The 23748-nt window shown below is 49.1% G+C and overlaps 1 protein-coding gene across 26 annotated transcripts in view; it reads right to left on the reverse strand.

Moving 5' to 3' along the window:
- The window catches only part of MICAL3 (microtubule associated monooxygenase, calponin and LIM domain containing 3), a 218919-nt gene that overhangs the window by 12235 nt on the left and 182936 nt on the right, over nt 1–23748 (reverse strand). For 15 of the 26 annotated variants that reach the window (XR_007406562.1, XM_049102770.1, XM_049102772.1 and 12 more), the window contains 9 exons: nt 23528–23641; nt 22652–22798; nt 22173–22255; nt 18749–20600; nt 18167–18261; nt 14459–14509; nt 13036–13146; nt 11498–11591; nt 6534–6584 (listed from right to left, as the gene is read on the reverse strand). Coding sequence is in view for 25 of the 26 variants with exons in the window: in XM_049102770.1 (XP_048958727.1) it covers nt 6534–6584; nt 11498–11591; nt 13036–13146; nt 14459–14509; nt 18167–18261; nt 18749–20600; nt 22173–22255; nt 22652–22798; nt 23528–23641 (2598 nt within the window). In the remaining variant the exon portion in view is untranslated. Of the gene's footprint in view, nt 1–6533; nt 6585–9596; nt 9744–11497; nt 11592–13035; nt 13147–14458; nt 14510–18166; nt 18262–18748; nt 20601–22172; nt 22256–22651; nt 22848–23527; nt 23642–23748 lie in introns of those variants that run through there. The other 11 variants (XM_025461564.3, XM_025461569.3, XM_035706929.2 and 8 more) reach the window with 5 other exon arrangements.

Here is a 23748-nt window from a genome sequence, read left to right on the forward strand (position 1 = left end):
ACATTTAGTTCCTTTTATGTAGACCACATCCTCATATACCCTTTCCAATATAGAAGATAATACAAGGTAGCAGGATATTCAGAACAGAAATTAGAAAATGAAATCAGTAAAGGGACATCAGATATAGCAAGTGCTAAAAAAAAAAGTTTAAAAAAAGAGAAGGCACTGTCACAGTTATAGGCAGAAGGCAGAATGGGCATGGGTCACTCCTCTGAGAAGTGCTAGGTTGAGTAGATGGGATGCATGGTTATGACTTTCTTCACCAGACATCCCTTTGTGTTCCAAAATCTTAGTAATGTATACTACTTTTATAATCAGAAAAGACACCCGATAAATATTGTTTTAAAAATAAATCAAGGGGAAAAAAATCAGTCAAATGAAAGGAGTTCCGTGTGGACTTGAATCTGAAACGATCATGCAAGGGAAGCACAGAGGTAGTGAAGTGATTTTGAGTGTAATTTCTGTGCCTTTTTTGGAGATGAGAAATAGATGATTTGGTCCACTAGTCCTAAAGGCAAAGATGTCATCAACCTTATGGCAAATACAAGTTTAAGAATTTTATTAGGAGTATTTAAAAAAAAAAAAAGAATTTTATTAGGAGTATTTTATTTTATTTTATTAAAAAAATTTTTTTTAAATTTATTTATTTATGATAGTCACAGAGAGAGAGAGAGAGAGAGAGAGAGAGGCAGAGACACAGGCAGAGGGAGAGGCAGGCTCCATGCACCAGGAGCCCGATGTGGGATTCGATCCCGGATCTCCAGGATCGCGCCCTGGGCCAAAGGCAGGTGATAAACCACTGCGCCACCCAGGGATCCCTATTATGAGTATTTTAAAATGCTATGGTGATAGGTTTGGTTTGTGTGTCTTTCCAGTGGGCACCACATTGACAGCCTATCAAACTATTTCTGTGTCCTCTAGACTTTAGTCAGCACTTCTGAGCAAACCCAGAATTGGTCCCGGATGGAGGTATCTCACTGGCAGGTCTATACTCTCACCCTGGACTGCTCTGTCTGCCTTCAGGATGCTGCAAGCTCACCTGCCCACCTTCTACCTCGCAGCAAACTAAACTTCCTCTGACATAGCGCTTCCTTCTGAGATGTGACCACCATGAGCAGTTCTCCAGCGCCTACTCATCTTGACACTGGGGGCAGCTGAGACGGGCCACTGAATGTCGAAAAGAAGCTGTGTGTGCTGCATGTAATAAGCATGAGTAGCACTTCCATTTTAAAGCATTTTCATGTGTATTATTTCATGTGAGCCTTACTCAGGGACCAGGTGGCTGGACAGGCGTAACAACTCTATTCTCACATGAGGGATCTGAGGCTCCAAGTAGCTACCTGTGGCACAGCCTGACTAAGGCCCACATCTTCCTCTCCCATTCCGAACTGAGGGCTTGCCCTCTTGGAAGGCCAACAAAGGCTCTGGGCAAACCTAACAAATGGCAGCTACTGGAAGCAGCTGGGAGGAGAGCTGTCACATGTAGACTGTACTCAGAATGGTAGACCTGGGACGGTGGCAATGTCATCCCTCCCTCCCATTACTTTGCAGAGGCCGAGAGGATTAGCGACCTTCCTGGGCGCAGGGTGAAGCCAGGACCCGAATCCTGGGTTGAGGTGTTCTCCACACTCTTGCTTGGCCCTGACGGGCTTGGATAGCTCACTCTAGGCCCTGCCTCTCATGTGGCCCAGGGCCGGTCCAGGAGCAAGTTGGTGGGCCAGCATCAAGGATTCCTGGACAAAAATCAAGGCGATGTTCAGGTCTGGGCTGGAGCTGGGTGGGCATCTGCCTCATCCCAGGTACTTATCTCTTCCCACTGCACAGGCTCCTGGTTCCTGCTGTTGGACAAAACAGCCCTCGCCGTAGGCTTAAAGCTTCTACAGTCAGCACCTGGTAGACCATGGGGACGGTCTAGGCCAATGGGCTAGGGAGATACCTAGATTCCAAAGGCACCAGCCTGGAACTCTGCATTTCCCCCACGGAATCATGGTTATGTCCTAGAATGTCATAGCCTAGCACTGTGCACTAGATACTAGTACGGTGCGCTAGGTATATTATGAGGACAATGGGCTTTTTAAGAGCTGAGCCACCACCTGTAACAGCATTTCCACAGGAGAATATGGAATTCCAAACAATCAGCTCACCAACTTCAACAGAAATATTACCCTTTTATAGGCTCAAGATTGCCACCCACCCCCGCAGCCCAACACCTTCCCTTTTCAGACACTGTAGCTTATTTCATGTAAAAATCTGTAGAGTAGCATTGGGTTAGATTACTCCCTTTCTAGCTACATTTATGAAAAACCCCACATAAAGGATTTCACTTCCTTTTGGCTTCTGAACAACAAGCGCCAAGGTGTCATGGATGGGACACAGGTATCCTTATTTTTCATATTTCATGGTTCCATGTTCCCGCCACGGTAGCTCTGGGCCTGTCTCTGTGGGCCAGACTGTAGCCTTCATCTTGCCTGGGTGGGGCTCTCACTTCTCACACTTGTTTTTGGCTGTAATGCCACTACATTTGCTGACAGCTGACTCAGCAATGCAGCAGTAGCTTTTTATACAATTCATGCTTACAGATACTACCAGAATATTGTTCATGTTTTCATAAGGAACCTCAGGGGCATTACCTTTCACGCCCACGCTCAATCTACCAGATAAAACTTGCAGAAAGCCACATGCCCAGGCCTGGGAGAACTTTGTGATTCACGTATTAAGGAATGAGGCTTTCACTGATTTTCTCTTCTGTGTTGTTCAGGTTATGTAGCCTGAAGCAAGGGAAGATTGGCCAGATGTTTTATTCTGCTGCCTGTTCTGACTCCTCAGGATCAATGCCATGCCCCTGACTTCAGGCAGCCTTCACACTGCAAGGCTGAAGCGCCCAATCCCACACCCAGAGGCAACAAGAAACATTCTGGCCCTAAGAAGGAATCAAGTTGGCTGGTTTGCAATGCTGCTGAGTGGTAAGCAGGCATCATGACAGGGTGGAAGGTTTCTGGTCTAGCAGGCCCAGTCTACATACGTAGGTAGACAGGGCTAAGATGTGCCTCGTGTTATAATTCAGTGTAGAATGAATCTCTGGATTAGGGGATAAATGAAACCTCCCTCCCCCCAAAGAGAAGGAAAAAAATCATTTAAGAATGGAGATCCAACACACACATACACACACGTGCAAACACACACACACATTAGAATACAGAGAAATCTCAAGGATTTTAAAGTTCCTAAGCAAAAACAGAGCAAGGCTAATAATGCTCAGGCCAAACAAATACAAAATGTACCAACATCCAAATGAGGCAAGCCAATAGAACAGGAAGGGAGGGAAGTGAGCAGGCCTGGGGTGGGTTTCCCTTCCCTGTGCCTCTACCCCAACTCACTAGCAACAATGAAAGACCATGTTTCAGTCCTCTCTTACATTTCTAAACCACTCATGTTCTTTCAATTTTACTTTGAGACATATAAATCAGGTGGGGAGGTCTTCGAAAATGAGAAATGAGGTATATATTTTTAATTGAAAGTTCTTTTGAAGAGAGGCTATTTTTATCTAAAGATTTCCAGTCGTCTATCTGTCCTAGTGCAACAAAATGTGGTGTCTGGACTAGTTAGGGAGAGCTTGCCTGCTCAGTGTCCTGGGGCAGGAAAGGGAAGGGGACTCAGGTCACTTTGGGACAGGTCCTCTATGGTTTGGGGTTCATTATGTGTCCTTCTAATGGTGTCTTGAAATCACAAAATTGAACTATGTAGAGAAGAGATTTTATTTTCTATACTCTGTGGCTCAAAACGAGGCCTTTTTTTTTTTTTTTTGAAAAGAGAGTGTGTTGTGCACATGAGGAGCAGGGAGGGGCAGAGAGCAAGGTGGAGAATTCCAAGCAGGCTCCAGGGTCAGCACAGAGCCCCATGTAGGGCTTGACCTCATGACCCTGAGATCATGAAATCAAGAGTGGGATTCTTAAATCAACTGAGCCACCCCAGGTGCTCCCAAAATAGACTTTAAATATAGGCCTGGAGCCTTAAAATAGCCAAGAGCCAGTGAAAGACCTCCCAAAGCAATACAGGTTACTGGTTCAAGTTCGGGGCAGGGATCAGGAGTCTGCAATCCTCCGGGTAGGGTATGGAATTCTTAACATGTGGACACAGCTTGGAGCTCTATCTCATTCACCTGAGAACTAGGATCGGTGCCGGTGCTCAGCAATGGGGCTGCCCTGTGGCTTTCTGGGGATTCAAGAGCAGAGAGGCAATCAGGCTCCAACATTTCAAAAGGACAACCCCTCCCCCCATCCAATAATGAATATTATAGTATTCTAACAATGAAACATCAGCAGAAACTGAAGAGGGACCCAATTCTGGCATCTGTTTTCCTCCCGGAGCTGGGTGGGAAGCAGGGGCCAAGGCTCTTGTTCTGTACCTCGGGTACAAATTACTGCCTTCAGAATGGATGTTTTTTTTTCCTGCTTCATTGGCTGGGCAGAGCAGCCTCAATATGCTGAACAGAATCACAAGAGAAGTCTAAATTTAAAACTGAAATCATAATGAGCTTGCAGAAGAGGAAGTGACGAGTTGATGGGAACCAGTTAAGTAGCAGGGGCTCAAAGGTATTTGATGGTGGGGAACTTTACAACTCACAGAACATCCTGGGGATTCTTTTTTCATTTCCTTTTATTACCTTTTTTCCCTGAAATCTGTTGGAATTCTAAACCTGAGGGCTAGTTGCTATCAAGTCAAGGACACAGAACTGAAAACATTTTATCACTCAAGCAGGGTGGGGGTGGGGCACATGGCGGCAAAGAGACAGAACTAGGCATGTGAGGTGATCAGTGTGGCAGCAGGATCTTAAGCTGGGAAGGAAGGTGAATATAATTGTAAAGAAATGGGTTTTGACAGTTCTTTACAGGAGGTTTTTTTTTTTTTTTTTTTTTAACAGGAGGTTTTGAATTAAAAAAAGTATTTTTCATACACTGGAGATTCCTTTAGGACTGACATAAACATCCCTCGGGGCATGTTAGGAGCCAGGGAAAGGAGTCAAGGATATTATATAGGAAATGGGATTTGTTAATTGGAATGCAAGCATCAGCCCTTTTGCAGCATCAATGGCCATAAGTATGGAAGTCCCTGAACACACCAGGAGCTCTGGGGCACTGGAAGGATTTGTAGAGGGCTGGGAATCCATGGCACCCCAGGGACTGGTACGCAGAAAGCCCAACCCACCGGAGGCCAAGAGCCTGCTTCCTACTGCTCCAAGTCCTCTAACAATATGACACTGTTGTACAGGAGGAATCACAGAATTATGCTTCTTGTTTTTAAATGAACGAGGCACAAGTAACTCTTTAAAAGATGGCATCATGGCAAAAAAATGGCAGATGATAATCTGCTAGTTTCTGTTTTCAGACCACTTCTAGTCACGGAGCCTGCAAGGGGAGGTGAAAAGGTCAGACTGTCCATCCAAGGATGCAGTAACTCCAAGAAGCGCCCGAGCTTCCCGTGGTTAATCTCAGGAGCAGCTGCTTGGTACTCCTCTTGACAAAACTGCCCAAAGTCTAGAAATGAGGCTCACAGATTCCTTATTCCCCTAATCTAATACAAATAGTGAGTACAGCCAAGACACCAAAAATCTTAAATTCCTTTAAGGTAGTGGTTTTGCTTTAGGGGGCATGAGAATCATCTGGAAGGTTTGTTAAAACAGATAACCAGGCCTCACCTCTAGAGTTTCTGATTCAGAAGATCTGGGATAGGAAATATCCTATGGGAATCTGCATTTCCAGTAAGCTCCTGAATAATGTTCCTGATGCTGCTTGTCCAGAAACCACACTTTAGAACCACTGCCTTATACTTTTTCTATCTTCATTGAAAAGAATTGCAAAGTAAGTTCCTTGACACAGTAAGGAGGGAGGGACATTATTTTAGGCACGTCAACACGGCCTCAAGTTCAGTGAATGTGGGCAGAGATCACAACTGACACCTTTCCCACGCACTTGGATCTTTTAGGGGAAACATGAACACACCCTAATGAAAACGGGTGAGGCTGAGTTCTTTACATGTTTGGTTCTTGAGTATGATTGGCAGTGAGGCTCCTAGTGGATGTGATACCTACAGGTTGTAAGGAATGAGAATGAGATCAGGGCAGAGGTCATGTTTGGTGGGGGGTAAGGGGTGAGGGGAGAGGGAGGAGGAGGGAGACAGAATATGAGCACATGTGAGTGTGTGTACATGTGGGTTACTACTGTCAGATGACTAAACAGTATTAGAGGGACCAGGACACAGATGTGAGATGTAAGAGTATGTGAACTTTCATTATAAAAACATTAAAAGAACGTGGGCAGCAAAGCCTATCTCAAATCTTCCTCTGGACAGTGTGGAGGATCCAGCATGCTGCTCTATTATGAGCTGGAAAAGGGCCTATGCTTTTGCCATTTGGTTATCAGGATGATTCCTTCTTGTTGTTTGTGAGCAGGGACTGGGGACAGCGGTAAGGGGGGGGGGAGGGAGAGGGGGGGTTCAGCAGGGTTAGTGTCAGCAACAGATACTGCTATACATACCACCCAGATGCAAGTCGATGAGGTCACTGTAATAAGACTCTCCCCAATAGTCTACAACAAGGAATTGGTGAAGAGAGAGTTATTGGATCTGATAACCCTCCTGTGCCCCCATACCCAAAGCAATCAATGACATGAAGCATAAGAAACACAGGGACACAGCAAGAGGGCAAGGAGAAACAGCCAGAAAGCATGCATCTCTCTGGAAGTGCATCACATATACACAGGTGCTGTAGCTGCACTTTCTGGTGGTGGGAGGGAGAGCTCGCTACAAATCACAGGTGATGCGTGAATAGCCAATTAACAATGGGATTGCTGTTCATACCTCCGATCAATTAAGACAGGAAATAAGGCCTTGGCTTTGCTGGGAGTCCCGACCCTGCTGGAACTCAACTGTATCTAAGATTTTTAAAAATTCAAGGGCAGATCAAGGGCTACTTACTGCCTCTGTTATTACTGAATATCAGAAGCCCCAGGCTGAGAGGCCGAAGACAAGATGTGAACATCCTAAATGAGTTCTGTAAGGCCACCAATTCTTAGGTTTAATGGCAGTCAGAGCTCTCCAAGAGTTCACCTGTGACCCCACTGGTGAGCATATCAAAGTCCTTGCAGAGCCACCATCACTGGATAGGTCTGAGATGAAGGCAATCCTGTTTCTTCTGAGGTCAGGCCCCAACTTCAGCCAGGCTTCTCTTTGAAAGCAAGAAATGAGCTGTCACTATTTGCCCTATGGTTCTTGGAGGTGTGCTGGCCACAGGCAGTGCTTGCTTTTAGCTCCATGTGGCTGTCCAGCAAGGCTGTGATGCTCTTCCCAGGCCTGAGATGCAGAGCCTGGGCTGCTGAGAGGCTGTGCTTGGTCGGGGTATGGTGGGGTCCCCGTCCTCCCAGAATCATAAACAAGCATGGAGTTCTACAAAAGCCAGCTGCTACTTTTGACCCTCTGCCTCCATATCTCTCAGTCTGAATGCTGATCCTGGCAGCCTTCTGTTCCACACGAGGGTGTCCCTCTAAGAATGGCCATACTAGAAAGCAGAATATAATCCTGGAACGGTTTTTCAACTCATGCTCAGGGCTGATGCAATGGTTAAAATCTGAATCACGGTTCCAGAAACACAAAGGGCTTTTCAGGTCCTCCAGACTAGAAATCCCATCTGCCCTAGGCTTGAAGGCTCTTGAACCTAACCCTTATGGTACAGATATACATGAGCCTTAGACAAATTGAGATCAATAGGATGGCAGGTCCATATGAGATCTCTTCTCTGGAAGGACAGCCTGGCTAACAGTCTGACCCTTCAGAGAACTGTGGAAGCCTGGGCCCATCAAGTGAGACAAGATGGCAGGCTCAGCTAACTGTGCACCCTCAGGGAAGGGGCCAGCTGGCATGGCTGCAAGACTCCAAACTACCATGTTCAACTGAGATAGTCTCCTTAAGGACTCAGCCAGGAGCAAACAGATGAACAAGAGAAACGCAATGAAGAAGCAGGAGAGAAAGGACAGCCAATGGTCACAGTTCAGCCTCAAAGATGATCTCTGCCAAGTGGGGACAGGGCCACTGAGACTTCTGACAAGAGGCAAGCCTTAGACATGATGTGCTTAAAATAAGAAAAGGAAAATAGCATGTTTGGAAATCTGTTTTTTTTTTTTTTTTTTAAGATTTGTATTTATTTATTCATGAGAGACACAGAGCAAGCGAGAGCGAGAGCGGCAGAGACACAGGCAGAGGGAGAAGCAGGCTCCATGCAGGGAGCCTGACGTGGGACTCGATCCCAGGTCTCCAGGATAACAACTTGGGCCGAAGGCAGCGCTAAACCGCTGAGCCACCTGGGCTGCGCCTGGAAATCTATTCTTATGGTAGGAGCTACTGTATCCTGAGACTTTCCCAAATGCATCATGGGGAAATCTAAGGGAGCTACCAAAATCTGTCTTTAAGAACAGGACAAATTTGTATTTGGATGAAGGTGCTTTGATAAAGCTCTGCTTACAAGAGTTTGGACAACAGTGGTTTTCAAACTGTTCTGTGAGACCTTTGCATTCTTTGAGTGGTACTCCAGTGGTCTCCCAACTACCAGGTTAACAAATACTCTGAATTCCTTTGAAACTTACACAACACTCTACATTCAAAAGCTTGATATGCCAACTTTAACCCATTGAAGACCATCAATGCATCAATCAGGTAAACTTGCTTTTGTGGGGCTCTCAGGACCAAGTTTCTTCTGCCCTCCAGGTACAAGTATCTGTACTCCCTGAAAATGTGTTAGAGAACAGGATACCTTACATATTTATTTAAATTCTGGCCTGTAAATAGAGTGCTCTCGAACACCTGTACAGGACAGCCCCCTGGGGAGCCATCACTCAGTGACACCCGGCCTGTCAGAGCAGCTCCTGTCACAGTGTATCCCTGAGGAGGGTAAGTCCACTGCATACTTGGGAGCACTTCTCTGAGATCTACTCTTTATAAGGAATATGAACTGCTACTAGATTTACTAGTGATTCAACTGTAAACAATTCCAACTGCTCCCACCTTCAGCTTCTAGGATCCAGGTAATTTAAACTGCATGTATCCTGAGATTTCCCAGTGAACTATTAAAACACTGTTGTAATTTCTGGCAAATCCCTCTGCGTATCAGGATGTTCTCTACACTAGGCCCCAGGGATGGGTTGGAGGCTGAGGCCTATTATCACTTGCAGTTCTCTGCTCTAACCTGTATTTCCAAACTGGTGCTTTCCAACATTAGAGCGGTTCTTTTTGATTTAAACTTGAACTTACAATTTGGCTTGTATAAAGGGTTCTTCTGCTAAGAAACAAGTTTGAAAACCACTGACTTAGATGAAATCCTGGTTGCATATTTTTATGAAAAGGTAATTTACCTAAACAACTAGAAAGGAGAATTTTGGCAATCTCCCACACCAATCTTCAAGGGTAGTTTCTATGACCCCTGGGCAGTCAGCAGCTTGAACAACACATCCTGTTACAGAAGTACCGAAGCAATGCCACAGTCTCAAACTGCAAGGCATCCAATAGGTGCACAGTGCTTTATAGAAATCACCGACCCTGGGGCGGCCCACCTGAATCTCAGAACCCTGTGAGGAGGACGCGCAGACTGTCTTCCTTAAGGACTTAGGCTAACAATGACGTGGAGGTGTGCAAGCCTGTTGAGTTATTCTGACGTGTTGGAAGATCTATCCCTCACTTTCCATCTAGGCAGGAGTAATCTGTGGGAAAGGGTAAGAAGGAATGAAGATGGGTCAAGGCTCCCTCCTGACATCTGCAAGAAGAGAAAGCAACAGGGTTGGGCCCTGTGAGTCCTGATAACAGCTGGGCAGGGCATCCCTGGGGGGCTTGGGCTAACTCCCACCAGGTGGTCAGATTTAACTGAGGAGGCCAAAGAAGCACACGCAGGGCAGGAAGCCAAAACAGGATGGTGGGGGACACCACAGCTTCATCTGGAAGCCTAGAAACTCCCTTAGGTGAACCTGAATCTCCACTCATTGACACGAGGGCCAGTGCTTCCTTGTAGTCACACATCCCAGGCTTCTGGCTTACAGGCTGCTCAGTGGTTCGCCTTTTTGCATGTCATTTGTGGCCCAGGCTTCAAGCAGTCACTCCAGCATCAGGTAAAGCACAAAGCTGAGAATGTCACATCCTCATCTTTCTCCCCCATCCCATCTCTTCACCTGAAGGTCATCACTGAGTCGACTGTTCAGCTGCAATTTCTAGGCCTTGAAGGGCCTGGAAAGATCTTCTTCTATGCTTGAACCTGGACTCTACCCCTGCCAAGCCCTATGAATTCATCTTCACATCAGGCACATACTACTGTGAGGTCAGCTCTGCAAGATTGAGTGGCAGCAACCGGCCCCATTCCTGGCTGCCTCTTATTGGTTCCTCAGTTTACAGAGAGCCTCCCTGCCAGGAGGTGTAGGCAACCCTGCCCCTCTGCCACACCAGAAAAAAGAATAAGGGCCACTGCAAACTTAGGTCACCTCCTTTCTTTATCCTTAGCCTCACAACCTGAAGGCTGAGCCGGGAGGCCTGTGCTCCCTATGAGATGGAAGCTTCCCCGTCCAGAGTCTGGCTGACACTCATGGACTCTGGAGAAAGCAGAGGCCAGCCACTCCACACTGGAGTGGGGCTTCTGGCTGGGGCTGACCCAGTGGTTTAAAGGGCTTCCTCCTGGGCCCTTGGAACCAGATGACTCAGGTACTTCCTTGTGTCCTGAGTCCCCAACTGCTGAAGCCACCTTATGGGCTCCTTGGACCGGCAGTAGGTGTGACCGCACTGCATTCTGCAGCTCTTCTCTGGGAACAGCAGCCACCGAGCATATGGCCCGCACAGCCATTCCCTGCTGTATACTGTGCTGGCTCGCCACTGTCCCCTGAGTCTGTTCACCCTGCCCCAAATGACACAGATCCTGCGTTCTGGCAGGGAAGCCTGTGTGCTCTGCACATGGGATGTGGCTAGAGCTCTGTATAGCATGGGTCCTCCCGTTCTCAGTGTAGTCTGAGCAGGAGAGGGAGCCCAAAAAGCTAAACAGAGGAGGTGGTTGTGGGGAGCAGGCTAGGGACCCCACTCATGCAGTTCTGTGATGGCTCCTTGTGGTACAGTGTCCCTCATCCCAGCTATTTTCTTCTAGAGGAAATGATGTGGGAGGGAGGCAGGGTGGAGAAGAGGGGAGGCGGCCCAGTGCTCGCCATCAACATGTGGAGTGGACTGACTTCGTTCTATAGCTAGATGGCCACCCTCTGACAGGGTGGAAGAACAAGTCCAGGCCCCAGGGCAGTTCCAAACAGAGATGCTTTCCTTTTCCTTTGTTTAATAGAAGCCCCAATATTAGTGATGAAGGGCCCCAGAGAACCCTGCTGGAAGAGAAGCTGAGTTCCAGATAAGGGGACATAAAACTAGCCTGTGGCCATGGGGGGTGGGGGTGGGGGCTTAACCAACCTCCTCACAAAGGAGACCTGGACAATACCTGCTTCACCACGGAGCGCCTTCTCCACGGCCACCCCTCTTTCCTCCAGCTGTCTCTGCTTCTCCTCCACCTGCTCCAGCTGCCTCTGGATGATCTGCGGGGAGAATGGGACCGTGTAAGCACCCATCGTTCTCTCCTGTCTCCTAGCTTCAGGAGGACCGCTAAACTTTACAAACACAAACAGGGAGAAAAACAAATTAGGTCCAGAACTTGGAAAAGCTTTGCCCAGAGTGTGGTGTGAAGACCCCCTGCACCAAATCCCCTGGGGCCATCGTTAGTAAGCACCATGGCATGAGGGTGCTTGTCCAGCCCTCTGCAGGGCTGTTCAGAGACCGGAGGTGATGTCAGCTCCTACTGGAAGGACTGACGCGCCACATCCCTCTAAGACCTGCTAATCTCGAGGCTGCTAAAGCACTACCAAGGGCTCCTGGAGGCTACTGCAGAAACACTGTCTCTAAGGTTAAAAAAAAAAAAAAAAAAAAAAAAAAATCTAGAATGGAGCAATGCCAGATTCCACAATGCCAAACCAGAATCTGTTTGGAAGCTCATAGCGAGAAGTTTCTCTGCACTACGTGGGGACTAATCATAGATACTAGAAGGACATTCAATTCCCAAAACAGTAGGTAAAGACATACATCTGGAAAATGGCACAGAGAAAATGAAATAAAATCCAGGGTTCCAGTCAATGTAGAGAATGTGGATACAGAGTAAGGTTCAAGAAAAGGACTAAATGATTGGTTTTTGATGCTTACTAAACATGGAATTCAGAGGAGCATCTTGGCATTTGGGTTTGTTGTTAGCGTTTCTCATTGTTTACAGCTTGTGATTAGTGTACTAATACAAATACAACTATACACACACACAATTTCATTAAAAAACATATTGTATTTAGATATCTTTTAGTACTTTATATGAAGAAATTATTTTTTGTGGCACCTGGGTGGCTCAGCAGTTGAACGTCTGCCTTAGGCTTAGGACATGATCCCAGAATCCCAGGATCAAGTCCCGCATCAGGTTCCCCGCAGGGAGCCTGCTTCTCCCTCTGCCTGTGTCTCTGCCTTGATCTCTCTGTGTCTCTTATGAATAAATAAATAAAATCTTCAAAAAAAAAGAGGAAAATTATTTTTTGTTCCAGAAAGATAATCTGGAATGGTCTAGGGCCTATGAGGCCTGAAGATAGAGGCTGATGCCTGGAGGATAGCTCTGACCTGGAAATCTCAGGCCCACCAGAGGCTGACAAGTCACAGATCACCTCTTGATAATAGTTATCACGACTGAACTAGTTGATTTTACAGTGATTACTCCAGAGCAAGGAATTTAGGAACCTCAAAGCCTGGCTCTTCCTTTTCTACCAATAATTCCATAAAAACGAGGCTTCTGCAGTTGCATCAAGCCAGAGGCTGACATGATAAGGCTGCCCTCTCCAGCGTCAGGGACACCCCATCTACCTCTGCTCTGTCCTCTTTACCCTCCTGCAACATGGACAAGGACAAGCAGTGTTGGAGAGGAGGATGCTCCTTCCCACTCAGGGATCTCACCTGTGCTCGGTGCAGCCGCTTCAGCTCCTCTTGCTTGGCCTGTCTACGAGCTGCCTTCTGCACACGCCGGGTCAGCTTGGCATTCAGTTCCTCCTCTGTGTAGGTTCTCGGCTGGAGGGAATGAGAGAGGTGTCCTCAGTCAGGGGCAGCAGGCTGGGCCGGGTCTGAGCACTGGTTGGCAGGGGGCAGGGGGCAGTGGGGGCACCCTGGGTGGGAGCCGCCCCTCTGCAGAGGGCCTGCAGGACACGCTGCCAGGCTGAGGCTCTGCCAGAGGCTTCAGTGACACAGGTCCTTGCTGGAGCCCTGAATGCCACGTATCTACAGGTGAGCTACTTGCCCGCTGTCACTGTGATGGGGACAGGATGCTGAGTGGGGCCTGACTGTTAGGAAGTTCAGTGGACCAAGTGTCATGTGCTCCTTTATCTCAGAGATCACACGTTTTCCCTGGAAGGATGTCTGCTCTTAAGACTTTCCTGCTTCTGGGAGGCATACAGGGGAAAGGAAAAAAAAATCAGGATCCTTTCATTTTCTTGTTATGTATGGAAAGCTACTTCCTTCAGATGAGTGATATTTATATGGTTCTCTAAGAAGTAACATCTGAAGTAGAGAAAATAGGGGTGCTTCTATTTTAACTGCACGAACCCCATACTAACTAGTACAGTCTGAAGAAGGGAGATACAGAGGTGAAGCTGGCCTGCCTCCCTGGCCTGCACAGAAGGCAGCGGTGGGCCACGGAGAGGAGGTGGGAAGGCGGTCTGGTGGGGTGGTTCCAGCCGCCGCTCTCAGGCCCTAAGGAGGCCACAGGCCAGATCCAGGGCACATTCGTGCCTACAACTGTTTGAGCAGCCCCACCTGCAAACGTGGGCACTGACAGTGCAAGGCAGTGTCAGGTGCCTCGTGTGAACACTGACCAACCACTAAGAGATCTCTATTCCTAATGTCTTCTTTATTTCCTCCATGGGGAAAAAAAGAGAGAGACAGTCTTTGAAAGACTTTAAGAGACTTCTGAATTCAACTCAGGAGTCTAGTCTAATAATCTTTAAGAGCTCAAGTGACACTGGAGGGCCAGCTGAGCAGGTAAGTCCTTAAGGATCACTGCAGTGTTCTGGTGCCCTCAGCCTTTCACCTTGCAAGGCATGGAGCTGAGGGCTCGTGAACTCCCTACTCCTTGGTGCTTAGTCCCAAAGGGGCGGCCCTGGAGTAAGATGACCACGTGCACTCCAGCCAGTCAGGAGCAGGGGATCTCACCTTCCTCCGCCATGACACGGCTCAAGAATGTTCTGCTGCCAGTGTCTGCTAGTGCTCCATGCATGTGTGAACAGTTAGTGAGGATGTGGCTGGAGAGCCAGGGCTGGGGGCTGCTCCGGGTGGTTAATCACAGACATGCATGCAACAATGACCAGCCATGGGAATGAGACACTACCTTTGATGGATATGATCTCTTGAATGCCAAGGCGTGTGGTACATAAACCGACTTTTAAGGGAATGGCAACGGAAAACAAAACAGAATAGTAATAATAACAATTAAAATAATTAAAACTAGAACACAGAAATGGAGCAAAATCAGAAGTTTAAAACAAACACGGAAGACTAAAGACTAAAACGCATGATTATTTTTCACAACATCACACAGGACTGCGGAAGTGAGGAACCGGGGGATTCAGATCCTAGCAGCAGAGGCCAGTGAACCCCAGTTTCTGAATAAGGACTGGGTTCACTTTTCTACTGAGAAGACGGCTCTTCCTTGTTATGCCTCAAATCTTCTCTCTTCTCTTTTCACTCTCCCCTGGGTATAATAAAGCCATTCAAATATATGGGTATAGATGCTATTTCTCCTTCAGTAACCCAATCATTTGTGGAAATTCAGATGACTTTCAGCTCAGTGTTTGCAGGGGGCACAGGTGGTGGGAAATTCCTGTTGCCAGGGACACAGAAACACAGATGCAGAGCATACTGAGCAGCATCACTAAGGTTCTCTTCTAGAGGATTCTGTCTCTGCTGGCAAAGAAATCTTGGATGGGGTTGGGGGCCGTTTCTTGATTATACACTGTGAAAGGGGTGTTAAGTAGCATAAATAACTGATATTCACCAAAAATATATCAGGCACATATGTCTTGCCTCAGACTGACTCATCTCTCCCACAAACCAGAGCAAAAGGATGAATCTCATTATTAGAACAGTCAGTTAAAAAAACAGAAGACAGATAATTCCCCAAGCAGCATGTGAGCCACTCCATAGGAACAATGTAACCACAACTGAGGAACAGCACTGAATGTGGGCACCTGTGGCTGCTGTACAAAGTCAAGGGGGTGGGGGCAATCCTTGATGGAGGAGGTCAGATCCACAGCGCCCTACTTAGCATGGTTTCAGTCTGTAGTGACTAGAAGGGTGAAATTATGACACATCTGTGCTGTGCTGAGAGCATGAGGCCAGCCAGGGCCGCTGCTTCTGCTGTGAGACGGGGACCAGGGCCAGTCTATCCAAGAGCAAACGCACACGCCCATGGCTGGGTCCCAGGGCTTAAGACACAGTGCATCACTTTATATGTAAAGTCAGATGAGGGAAAGAAAAGAGGTGAATGAAGATGATCTTTTGTTGGTAGGGTTAGAGGTGATGTATATATTTAATCTGTGTTATCTTAATTTTTCCAAGTAAACATTTTGAATAAAAATGTTATTTTCAATTTGAGTTTTTTTTTTGTTTGTTTTTTTTTTTTAATGAAAGAAAACTCAGGCACCTGTTTCACAGACGCCTGACTTGGAGACGGGTATGTGATGTAAGAGGAACCATTTCCCCAGCTGCTAGGGTCAGGCGTGTTAGCAAGATGCTCCCTCTTGAGTTCCAACCCCACTGTCCCTTTAGGTGTCCCCACTCCCTTCACTTACTGCTCTGAAAAATTTCTAACGTAGGAAAAGTTGGAAAAGGACAATGAACATCTTTACCTAGATTTGCTAAATATTAGCATTTTGCCACATATTTGATATATATAATCTTTTTTTCCTGAATCATCTGTAGGCATTTCTTATGCCTACAAATTTTAGCATGTACTTCTTAAGAACAGACACATTTTCCTACAATACTATAGTCCCTTAATGTCTTACAAGAACTTAGCATTGATGTGGAATCACTGCACATCTACATATATTATACTATCCAGGATCAAATTCACTAAATTATTCCAAAGAGTCTGGCATGGCTGTTTTTGTTTTGTTTTCCTGCTTTGGCTTCCATCCTTGAAAATACAGCGCATGTTCTCACCCAGCCTGACCCCACAGGATTCAGGTCAACCTGTGCAGGTTCAGCTTTGTCTTTAAATTCCCTGCTCAGCCTCTGTGGGACACACGTGGACCGTGAGGCCCCCAAGGCCTCTGATTCTGGGATTCCAGAAGTGGGGTCTGTGGCTTGTTGGTCATTCAGAAGGGGAAGAGCTCGCTACGTGCCTCAGGCCAGCAAGGCCCCAGGGGAGGCTGTCCTCAGGGACCCACACTGCCGGAAGACAGTGTGGTACAGCCAGCAGGGCACCCCAGCACTCGGTGTCCCACCACGACATTTCATTCATTGATAGAGAAATAGTGGCGAGAATGACCACAAAACCCACCACAGAGGGAGTTTCTGACCCACAGGAGATGAACTGGCTGAACAGAGGCCAAGTGAACCCCAGACCACACTGTCCTTCGCCGACCCCTCCTGGCCCCCCTAACTCCCAAAGCAGTGCCAGTTCCCAGCGTCAGCACATGCTTAGGGACCCATGTACATGTCCAGAAACAGTTCTCAGGGCCACTCTTGATAGTAGTGCTGCTACCTATGGGGAGAGCTGGACTCGGAGCTGGTCGGGCTGGGGCAGGTGGAAGCTGCCTCTGCACATGGCAGGGCAGGTAGGAGGCCTGACTGTTCACACGTTCTTCTAGGATAGTGGATAGGTAAACAGCTGGCATGGCCCAGAGAGATCAAGAGACCAAGGAGGAGAGGACTAAGAGATGGGTTCCTCCAGTGTGTCAGGTTGCTAAAGGCTGGGTTGGGCAGTGACAGGGGACTGGCAACAGGTGCAGAAGCCATCTTCACCTAACAGACATGTGCAGGGCTCAGGGGAGGGCAGACTCAAATCCGAGCCCCAGAGAACCTTGTGAAGAAGGTATATGATGTTCTGGGGACATTTTTCATTCAGAAAAGAGAGCTGAAAATAGCTGGGCTGTCGCCTGGGACAGGACGGTGAGTGTGTGTGTCCTGTGGTCACACAGTGGAGATGGTATGGTTTCAATTGCCCTCAGGTGCTGCCCAGGCCTTTCTGAATTGTAGGCCCCAACCCACTACTGTCTTTGAGGCACAGACGCCCTGTTAGAACTTTCTCTAACCCCTCTCCCTCCTTTAACCTCACTGTATCCACACAGAGCTACAAGAGCCCTTGGAAATCAGAAAATGGAATAAATACCCAAGAGCCCTTCCACACTGAGGGTTTGCTTCTCAGGAGGGCTGCGTGGCCATATTATCTCCCAAGTCTGGGGCCTTGCGAGGGATGAGTTCCGATCCACAGTGCCCTACTTGGCACAGAATCCAGGTCAGGGTCCTGGACTGGTTCTTTAAGAGCAAACACTCCTCTCTAACCCACAAATGTACAGAGCACACAGGATGATAGGGCACATTCCTCACTGACTTAACCTCTGTCTACTGCTAAATTCATCGTGCCTGTCCCAACGTCCTCCAGACTCAGGGGCATGAGCAACTTCTTCCTCCTGTCACTCTGGACATGGGTGGATGCTATTCCACATGGGATTTCTGAGGACAATGCCGGTAGCTTGCTGAAAATCTAGTGAATCTCTGAGCGTGGAATGTCTCTGTCTTCTTCCCAAGAATGAAACACAGGAACTCTTGCCATTGAAATAAATAAGCCCCAGCTGTTCACTAAAAAGAAAATGCCCAAGAGAAGAACTCCCTTTATGTGTCTCTTACTTGAGCCTGGGCTGGACTCAGGATTCAGCTGTACCTGCTGGGAGCTCAGAAGAGGGTGCTCACTTCACCCCGGGCTTGAGATTTGCTTTCCTTTTCTTCCACCTCATCAAAGACCAATCAATCCTACACAGAGGATTGGGCTAGGCTTGACCCCTTCTGGAGCCCCACCATAGGGCCTACATACCTCTCGCCTGGACTTCTGGGAGGACCTCTCAAGGATGTCATCACTGGACAGGTCTGAGTCCTCGGAGAAGCTCAACTGGCGCCGCAGGTGCAGCTCTAAGGGGATGGAAATGAGAGACAAATCGAGGACACCACAGTGCTTACCTGATTTCTACACTCGCCTGAGCCACCCAGGGGAGCAGGACAGAAGTTGGATTTCTTTCCAGTTCGAGTGACTCTTAACCCAGGGCCAACACCACGTAGACGGTGCTGCAAAGACAGCCAGCCTTGCTCCTCCCCAAGGGGCCACCGCTCCACCTTGCTCAGAATCAGGCCCTCCTCTGGCGTCATGTGTCTTGAGAAAGGGCACAGGCCTCCCAAGTCTCCCTTACTCAGTTCCAAGCTGAGTTTTAGAATTATTCTATCCTGCAGAATATGCCCTGCAAGCCCACGGTTCCGTTTCCTTCTTCCTCACCCTGTTAGCATAGCTCCTAGGAACCCTCGGGGATGCAGCACAAGCAATGGATTTTCTGAGAAAAACCAATGGCTGGAGGACAGCCCCCTCATGCCCTGCCCTAGGACGGGTCTCTTGGTGTCGACCTACCTGCTCTCACAACAGGGGACATCTTGTGCTTGCCAGAGTCCACAGTGGCACCGCTGGAAGGGGTGCTGGAACAGGACTTGTCATCACCCTTCTTCTTTTTGTCCTTCTTGTACCCGGAAAAGACCGACTTCCACAGGGACTTGGGCTTGGCAGCAGCTTCCTCCAGAAGGCTTGGGCTGGGCTTCTCCGGGGGCCGGCCCTCACCTTTGGACTTCTTCTCTTTCTTGTTTCTGCGGGGGGAGAAGAGTGACGATCTCTTCTTGCTCTTCCCACTGGAGCCCTCGGATGAGGTGACCGAACCATCTGGGCCCCCTGAGTCCGATGGTGGGGAGAGGACCTCCTCACTAGTGGCTTCGTGCTTCAGGGCAGGCTCCCTGGGGCCTTTGAGAACTGGGCGTCTAGGGGACTCGGGGCTGAGGTCTTTGCCCTTGGAGGGAACAGAGGAGGCTTTGTGGGAGGTGCCTCCTGGGGGACTGGAGGTCCCAGCCGCCATCTCCATTTCCTTCATCTTACTCAGCTGCTTGGCCATAGCGTCTCTCAACGCCTGGCTCTTCACAGACTTCTCCCTGGCTCGCATGCGCTCCTCAGCCAGCTCCTTGGCTTCTGGAGAGACTAAGGGCAGGCCCCTCTTCTGTGGCTGGACCCCACTCTCCAGAGTAGGCAACCTACCATTCTCCTTGGCTAGGGGTGGGTGGAGGGGCCTCTCCGTGCGGGGCCAGTAGGAGGGGGGTGTGAAGAACTTCTCCTGGAGACTCGAGTCCTCGGTCTTGTCATCATAGGTGTCCTCCACATCATCGGCAAATGGGATCTCATCCACGCTCTCCACAAACGACTTCCGCATCTCCTCTTGGAGGGGCTGGGTGGGCTCCCGGGGGGCCCGCATGAACGTCGCAGGTGGTGGTGGTGGAATCACCGAGGCCTTGGGCTCAGCGTCCTTATGCTCATGAGTCTGATATGGCTTCCTCCGAAGAGTTGCGGGTTCCTCGTCTTGGGGTGGTGGTGGCGGTGGGCTTGAAGGGGGAGTGAGCATGGTGGAGTCTGATGTGTTGAAGCTCTGGCTGCCCAAAGTCTTCATGTTGGAGGAGCTCCCGTGAAGGCCCAGCCCGGAGCTGCTCGACAGATCTCTCCTCTCCTCCTGGGAGCTTTTCAGCTCTCTGTCCGACGGGGACTTGGGGGTTGGCAGGAAGGGCTGGTCACCGTCTGACTTCGGCAGGCCTAGTCTCTTAGGAACAGGTGGAGGCTTCAGAAGCTGGAGTCCCTCCCCCTCGGGAGACTTCTCCACTGCATAGGATTTTAGGGACACTGGTTTAAAGGCAGGCGAAGGGAAGCTGGGCTCATACACCTTGCTCCGATCCACTGGTGTGAGCCCGAGGCTGCGGCGGATCTCGGCGCTCTTCATCCAGAACTCTGCCACCAGGTCATTCCGCTTCAGGGCCTCATCCACAGCGAGAGGGCTGCCCAGCCTGTCCTTGGTGTCCCCTTGGTTCTTCAAGGGGAGGGGAACCACTGGGATAGATGTTTTGGCTGAAACAGGCTGGAGCCGTATGGGGGACTTGGTGGGGGATGGGGCCGTGGTCTCAGAGGAAGGCTGAGGCTGGGAGCAAATGGGGAGCTGGGTGCTGGTGGGGGTGGAGGTGGCCAAAGGCGACAGGCACTGCGAGCTCACTGGGGAGGTAGGTGTCCTGGCTTCTGGCAGAGCCACTGGCTGAGAACGGATGGGGGAGCATGCAGCTCTCTGACTGCAGGGCACTTCCACCTTGGGCTTCACTTTGGGGAGCAAAGGCTTGGGGAAAAGGTTCTCTTCAGGCAATTTTGCCTTGGTGACAACAGAGACAAGTGGGATTTGGGCCCCCTGCAGAAAAGGAAGATAGAAGCTGCTAAGAAGGCAGGGTTCAGTGGTCAGTAGAAACCCACTGGGAGCTCTCTCACAAACAACCTGTGTTTATGAAACTAATTCTTCTCTTTGTCCTTTAGGCTGTCATTTAAATGGCTCCAGGAGAGTGGTTCTCACTTTCTGCTCTACTTGTTCCATTTTTTTTAAGATTATTTTTTATTTATTTTTTTTTTTAAGATTTTTTTAAGATTTTTTTTTAAGATTTTTTTTTTTAAGATTATTTATTTATTTATTCATAGAGACACAGAGAGAGAGAGGCAGAGACACAGGCAGAGGGAGAAGCAGGCACCATGCAGAGAGCCTGACGTGGGACTCGATCCAGGGTCTCCAGGATCACACCCTAGGCGCAGGCGGCGCTAAACCGCTGTGCCACCGGGGCTGCCCTACTTGTTCCATTTTTAAAGCCACTCCACTTTGTTGAACAGACTCAGCTTTCAGGGTTTGATTCATCTAAACACATCTTAGGGGATCCCTGAGTGGTACAGCGGTTTAGCGCCTGCCTTTGGCCCAGGGCGCGATCCTGGAGACCCGGGATCGAATCCCACGTCGGGCTCCCGGTGCATGGAGCCTGGTTCTCCCTCTGCCTATGTCTCTGCCTCTCTCTCTCTCACTGTGTGCCTATCATAAAAACAAAAACAAAAACAAAAAACCACATCTTAAATTCTCTGTGCGCTGAGATGGACTCTGGCCACGGCACACTGATAGATTCTGCTCTTCCGACTCCAGACCCCATGAGCTCTACGTCTCTGATGTATGAACATAGGGACCAACACTCTAAGATTTAAAACAGCTATTTTTTTACAGTCTAGACTACGAATTGCCCATCCCAGGAAGCTCAAAGACCCAGATATTCCTGTAAGAACCTTATATCACCCCACCCATGAGTCTCAGTGAGGCTTCCCCAATTTCATGGATGAAATCACCAAATTCATCTTACTTCTTAGAATCCCAAAGACCAAATCAAGCCAGTGTAGGTCTTGAGTTTGGCCTCCCTCCCCGATCTGTCCTTCAGATCACATCTTGTGAAACATGTTCCCTAGGACATACTGTTGTGATCTGTTTACGGAGCATTCTCCAATGTGTGGCTCACAAACCACTGGTAATTCAGATGCATATTTTTATTTTAAAACTCAAACATTCATTTTAACCTAACACTAAGAAACAAATGCATCATCATATCAAACCAACGATTCCATAAAAATTATTGCTTTAACTTAAAAATACATTTACTTTTAAAATGGTGTGGTATAAAAAAAAAATAAATAAATAAAAAATAAAATGGTGTGGTATGATAGCAGAGTGACACAGTGGTGGGATGACCCAGGTTTTGGATTGGGGCCATGCAGGATTAGGGACACTGCCCAGGGTGAGGACTGAGCTGCATCCCCTCTGCCACTCCTGTTTCCAGCAGCCCCACTGAGCACAAGAATCAAAAAGTGGGTTCACATCCAGGCTCTAAGACAAAGGAATTACTATGTGCACTCAGGGTCCCATTGGTCCTGTCCCCCACAGTGAGCTGCGAGCCCTTACCTCTGCCTTAGGGCTGTGGCCTGGGGACCGCAGACCAGCTTGCTCCTCAGGGGACAGGGCAGGGCTGGGGACCCGGGTGAGACCTGAACAGAACAGAAACAGGGTATGTAAGTGGAAGCTCTACCACCTTCCCTTCTCTCGGAGGGCTCCTCTCCCAGCCGGCTCTGAAGGAAAATGCTTTCCAGAGTGTCCCCGGATGCCACTTCTGCTAGTGTCATTAGTGTGTGATCTGTGTGCAGCTAGGAGACGGACCTCCCACCCTTTCACAGCTCCAGAGCCCACACAAAAGGGCTGTCGGAGAAGTCATGTGCAGGGTCCCTGCATGGGGCAGGGGCAGGAAGACACCTGGGGGCTGGCATGCATCATGCCGACTCTGCTGCAGCTCTGCTCCCGTGACCTGTGTCCTCGGGGCTGCTCTCACCATGGTGGGCTCTCAGCGGGAATTCTGGAAGCAGTTTCTCCTGAGACAACAGACTTACTTCTCTCCGGATGCCCTGGTGTGACCTCAGGTGGCTCCTCCTCATTCTCTGAGACCCTCAGCTCCAGGTCTGCCTCTACCGCCTCCTGGTGCTGCACGCGGAGATCCGTCTCGGCATCCGATGGGATCCCGTCAGACCAGCGCTGATCTGGCGGGCCGAAGGGAGAGCACAGCACCCGAGTGAGGCCCTGGCATCCCTGTACCCGAGAGCAGCCAAACCAGTGTCACTGCTTGAGGTCAGGACCTGGCCCTGCGCCCTTGCTAAGCTCTGCCCACTGGGCCCACCAAGCTCCTGAGCCCCAGCCCAAAGTGCCTTATTCTCTGCAACGCTGTGCTCTCACCGAAGCCTACGGAGCTCCATTCATTCTTTTTCTAAATGCACCCGACAGCACCTGACGGGCCACAACAGAGTGAAACACAGCACCGGCGCCTGGGAAGGGTCTGCCTCACCTGAGGTCTGTGCTTCTTCAATCCCACAGCCTGCACTCCCCAGTCCTGCCTGGACTCTGCTCATTTCTCAGGCTGCTCTCTGCCCCCTTTCCCCAGCCACCCAGACTGTCATTCTTATGCCATCTCCTTGTAGGTCCCCTCTGAGCGCATTCACAGACCTTCCACAGGGTACCCAAGCTGCTTGGTTTCCCAAGCACAGCTTACTGAACGCAGGCCATGCTGGACAGTGGCCAAGGGGCGGAGCCACATGTGTTCAGGTTAGTGCCAGAACAAGGGGCGTGACCAGCAGACCTAACTAACAGCTGTCTCGTCTGAGTGCCTTGCTTTTTGCTTTAACATCTATTATCTTTCCGGAGTTTCAGTCACACACTGGGAGGAAGAGGGTGGTTAGCGCAGTGCAGAGAGGAGGCTCTGGGGTTCCCCGTACCATCGTCCAGCTCAGCACCAGTGTCCCCTGTGTCCCCATTCTCTGTGGCCTCCCCTTCTATCTTTGCTGGCTCCGAGTCCACGTCTTCCTCCAGGTCATTCTCATCAAATGGGACTGTAAAGCAGAAACATTCAAAGGAAGGAAGAAAAGGACAGATAGATGGAGAGCCTGCCTGTGCAGGTGTACACAGATGGTGGTCTTCCCAGGGCTTCCAGGTGAAC

Source organism: Canis lupus, chromosome 27 (assembly GCF_003254725.2).
Source record: "Canis lupus dingo isolate Sandy chromosome 27, ASM325472v2, whole genome shotgun sequence".
Taxonomy (NCBI): Eukaryota; Metazoa; Chordata; class Mammalia; order Carnivora; family Canidae; genus Canis; species Canis lupus.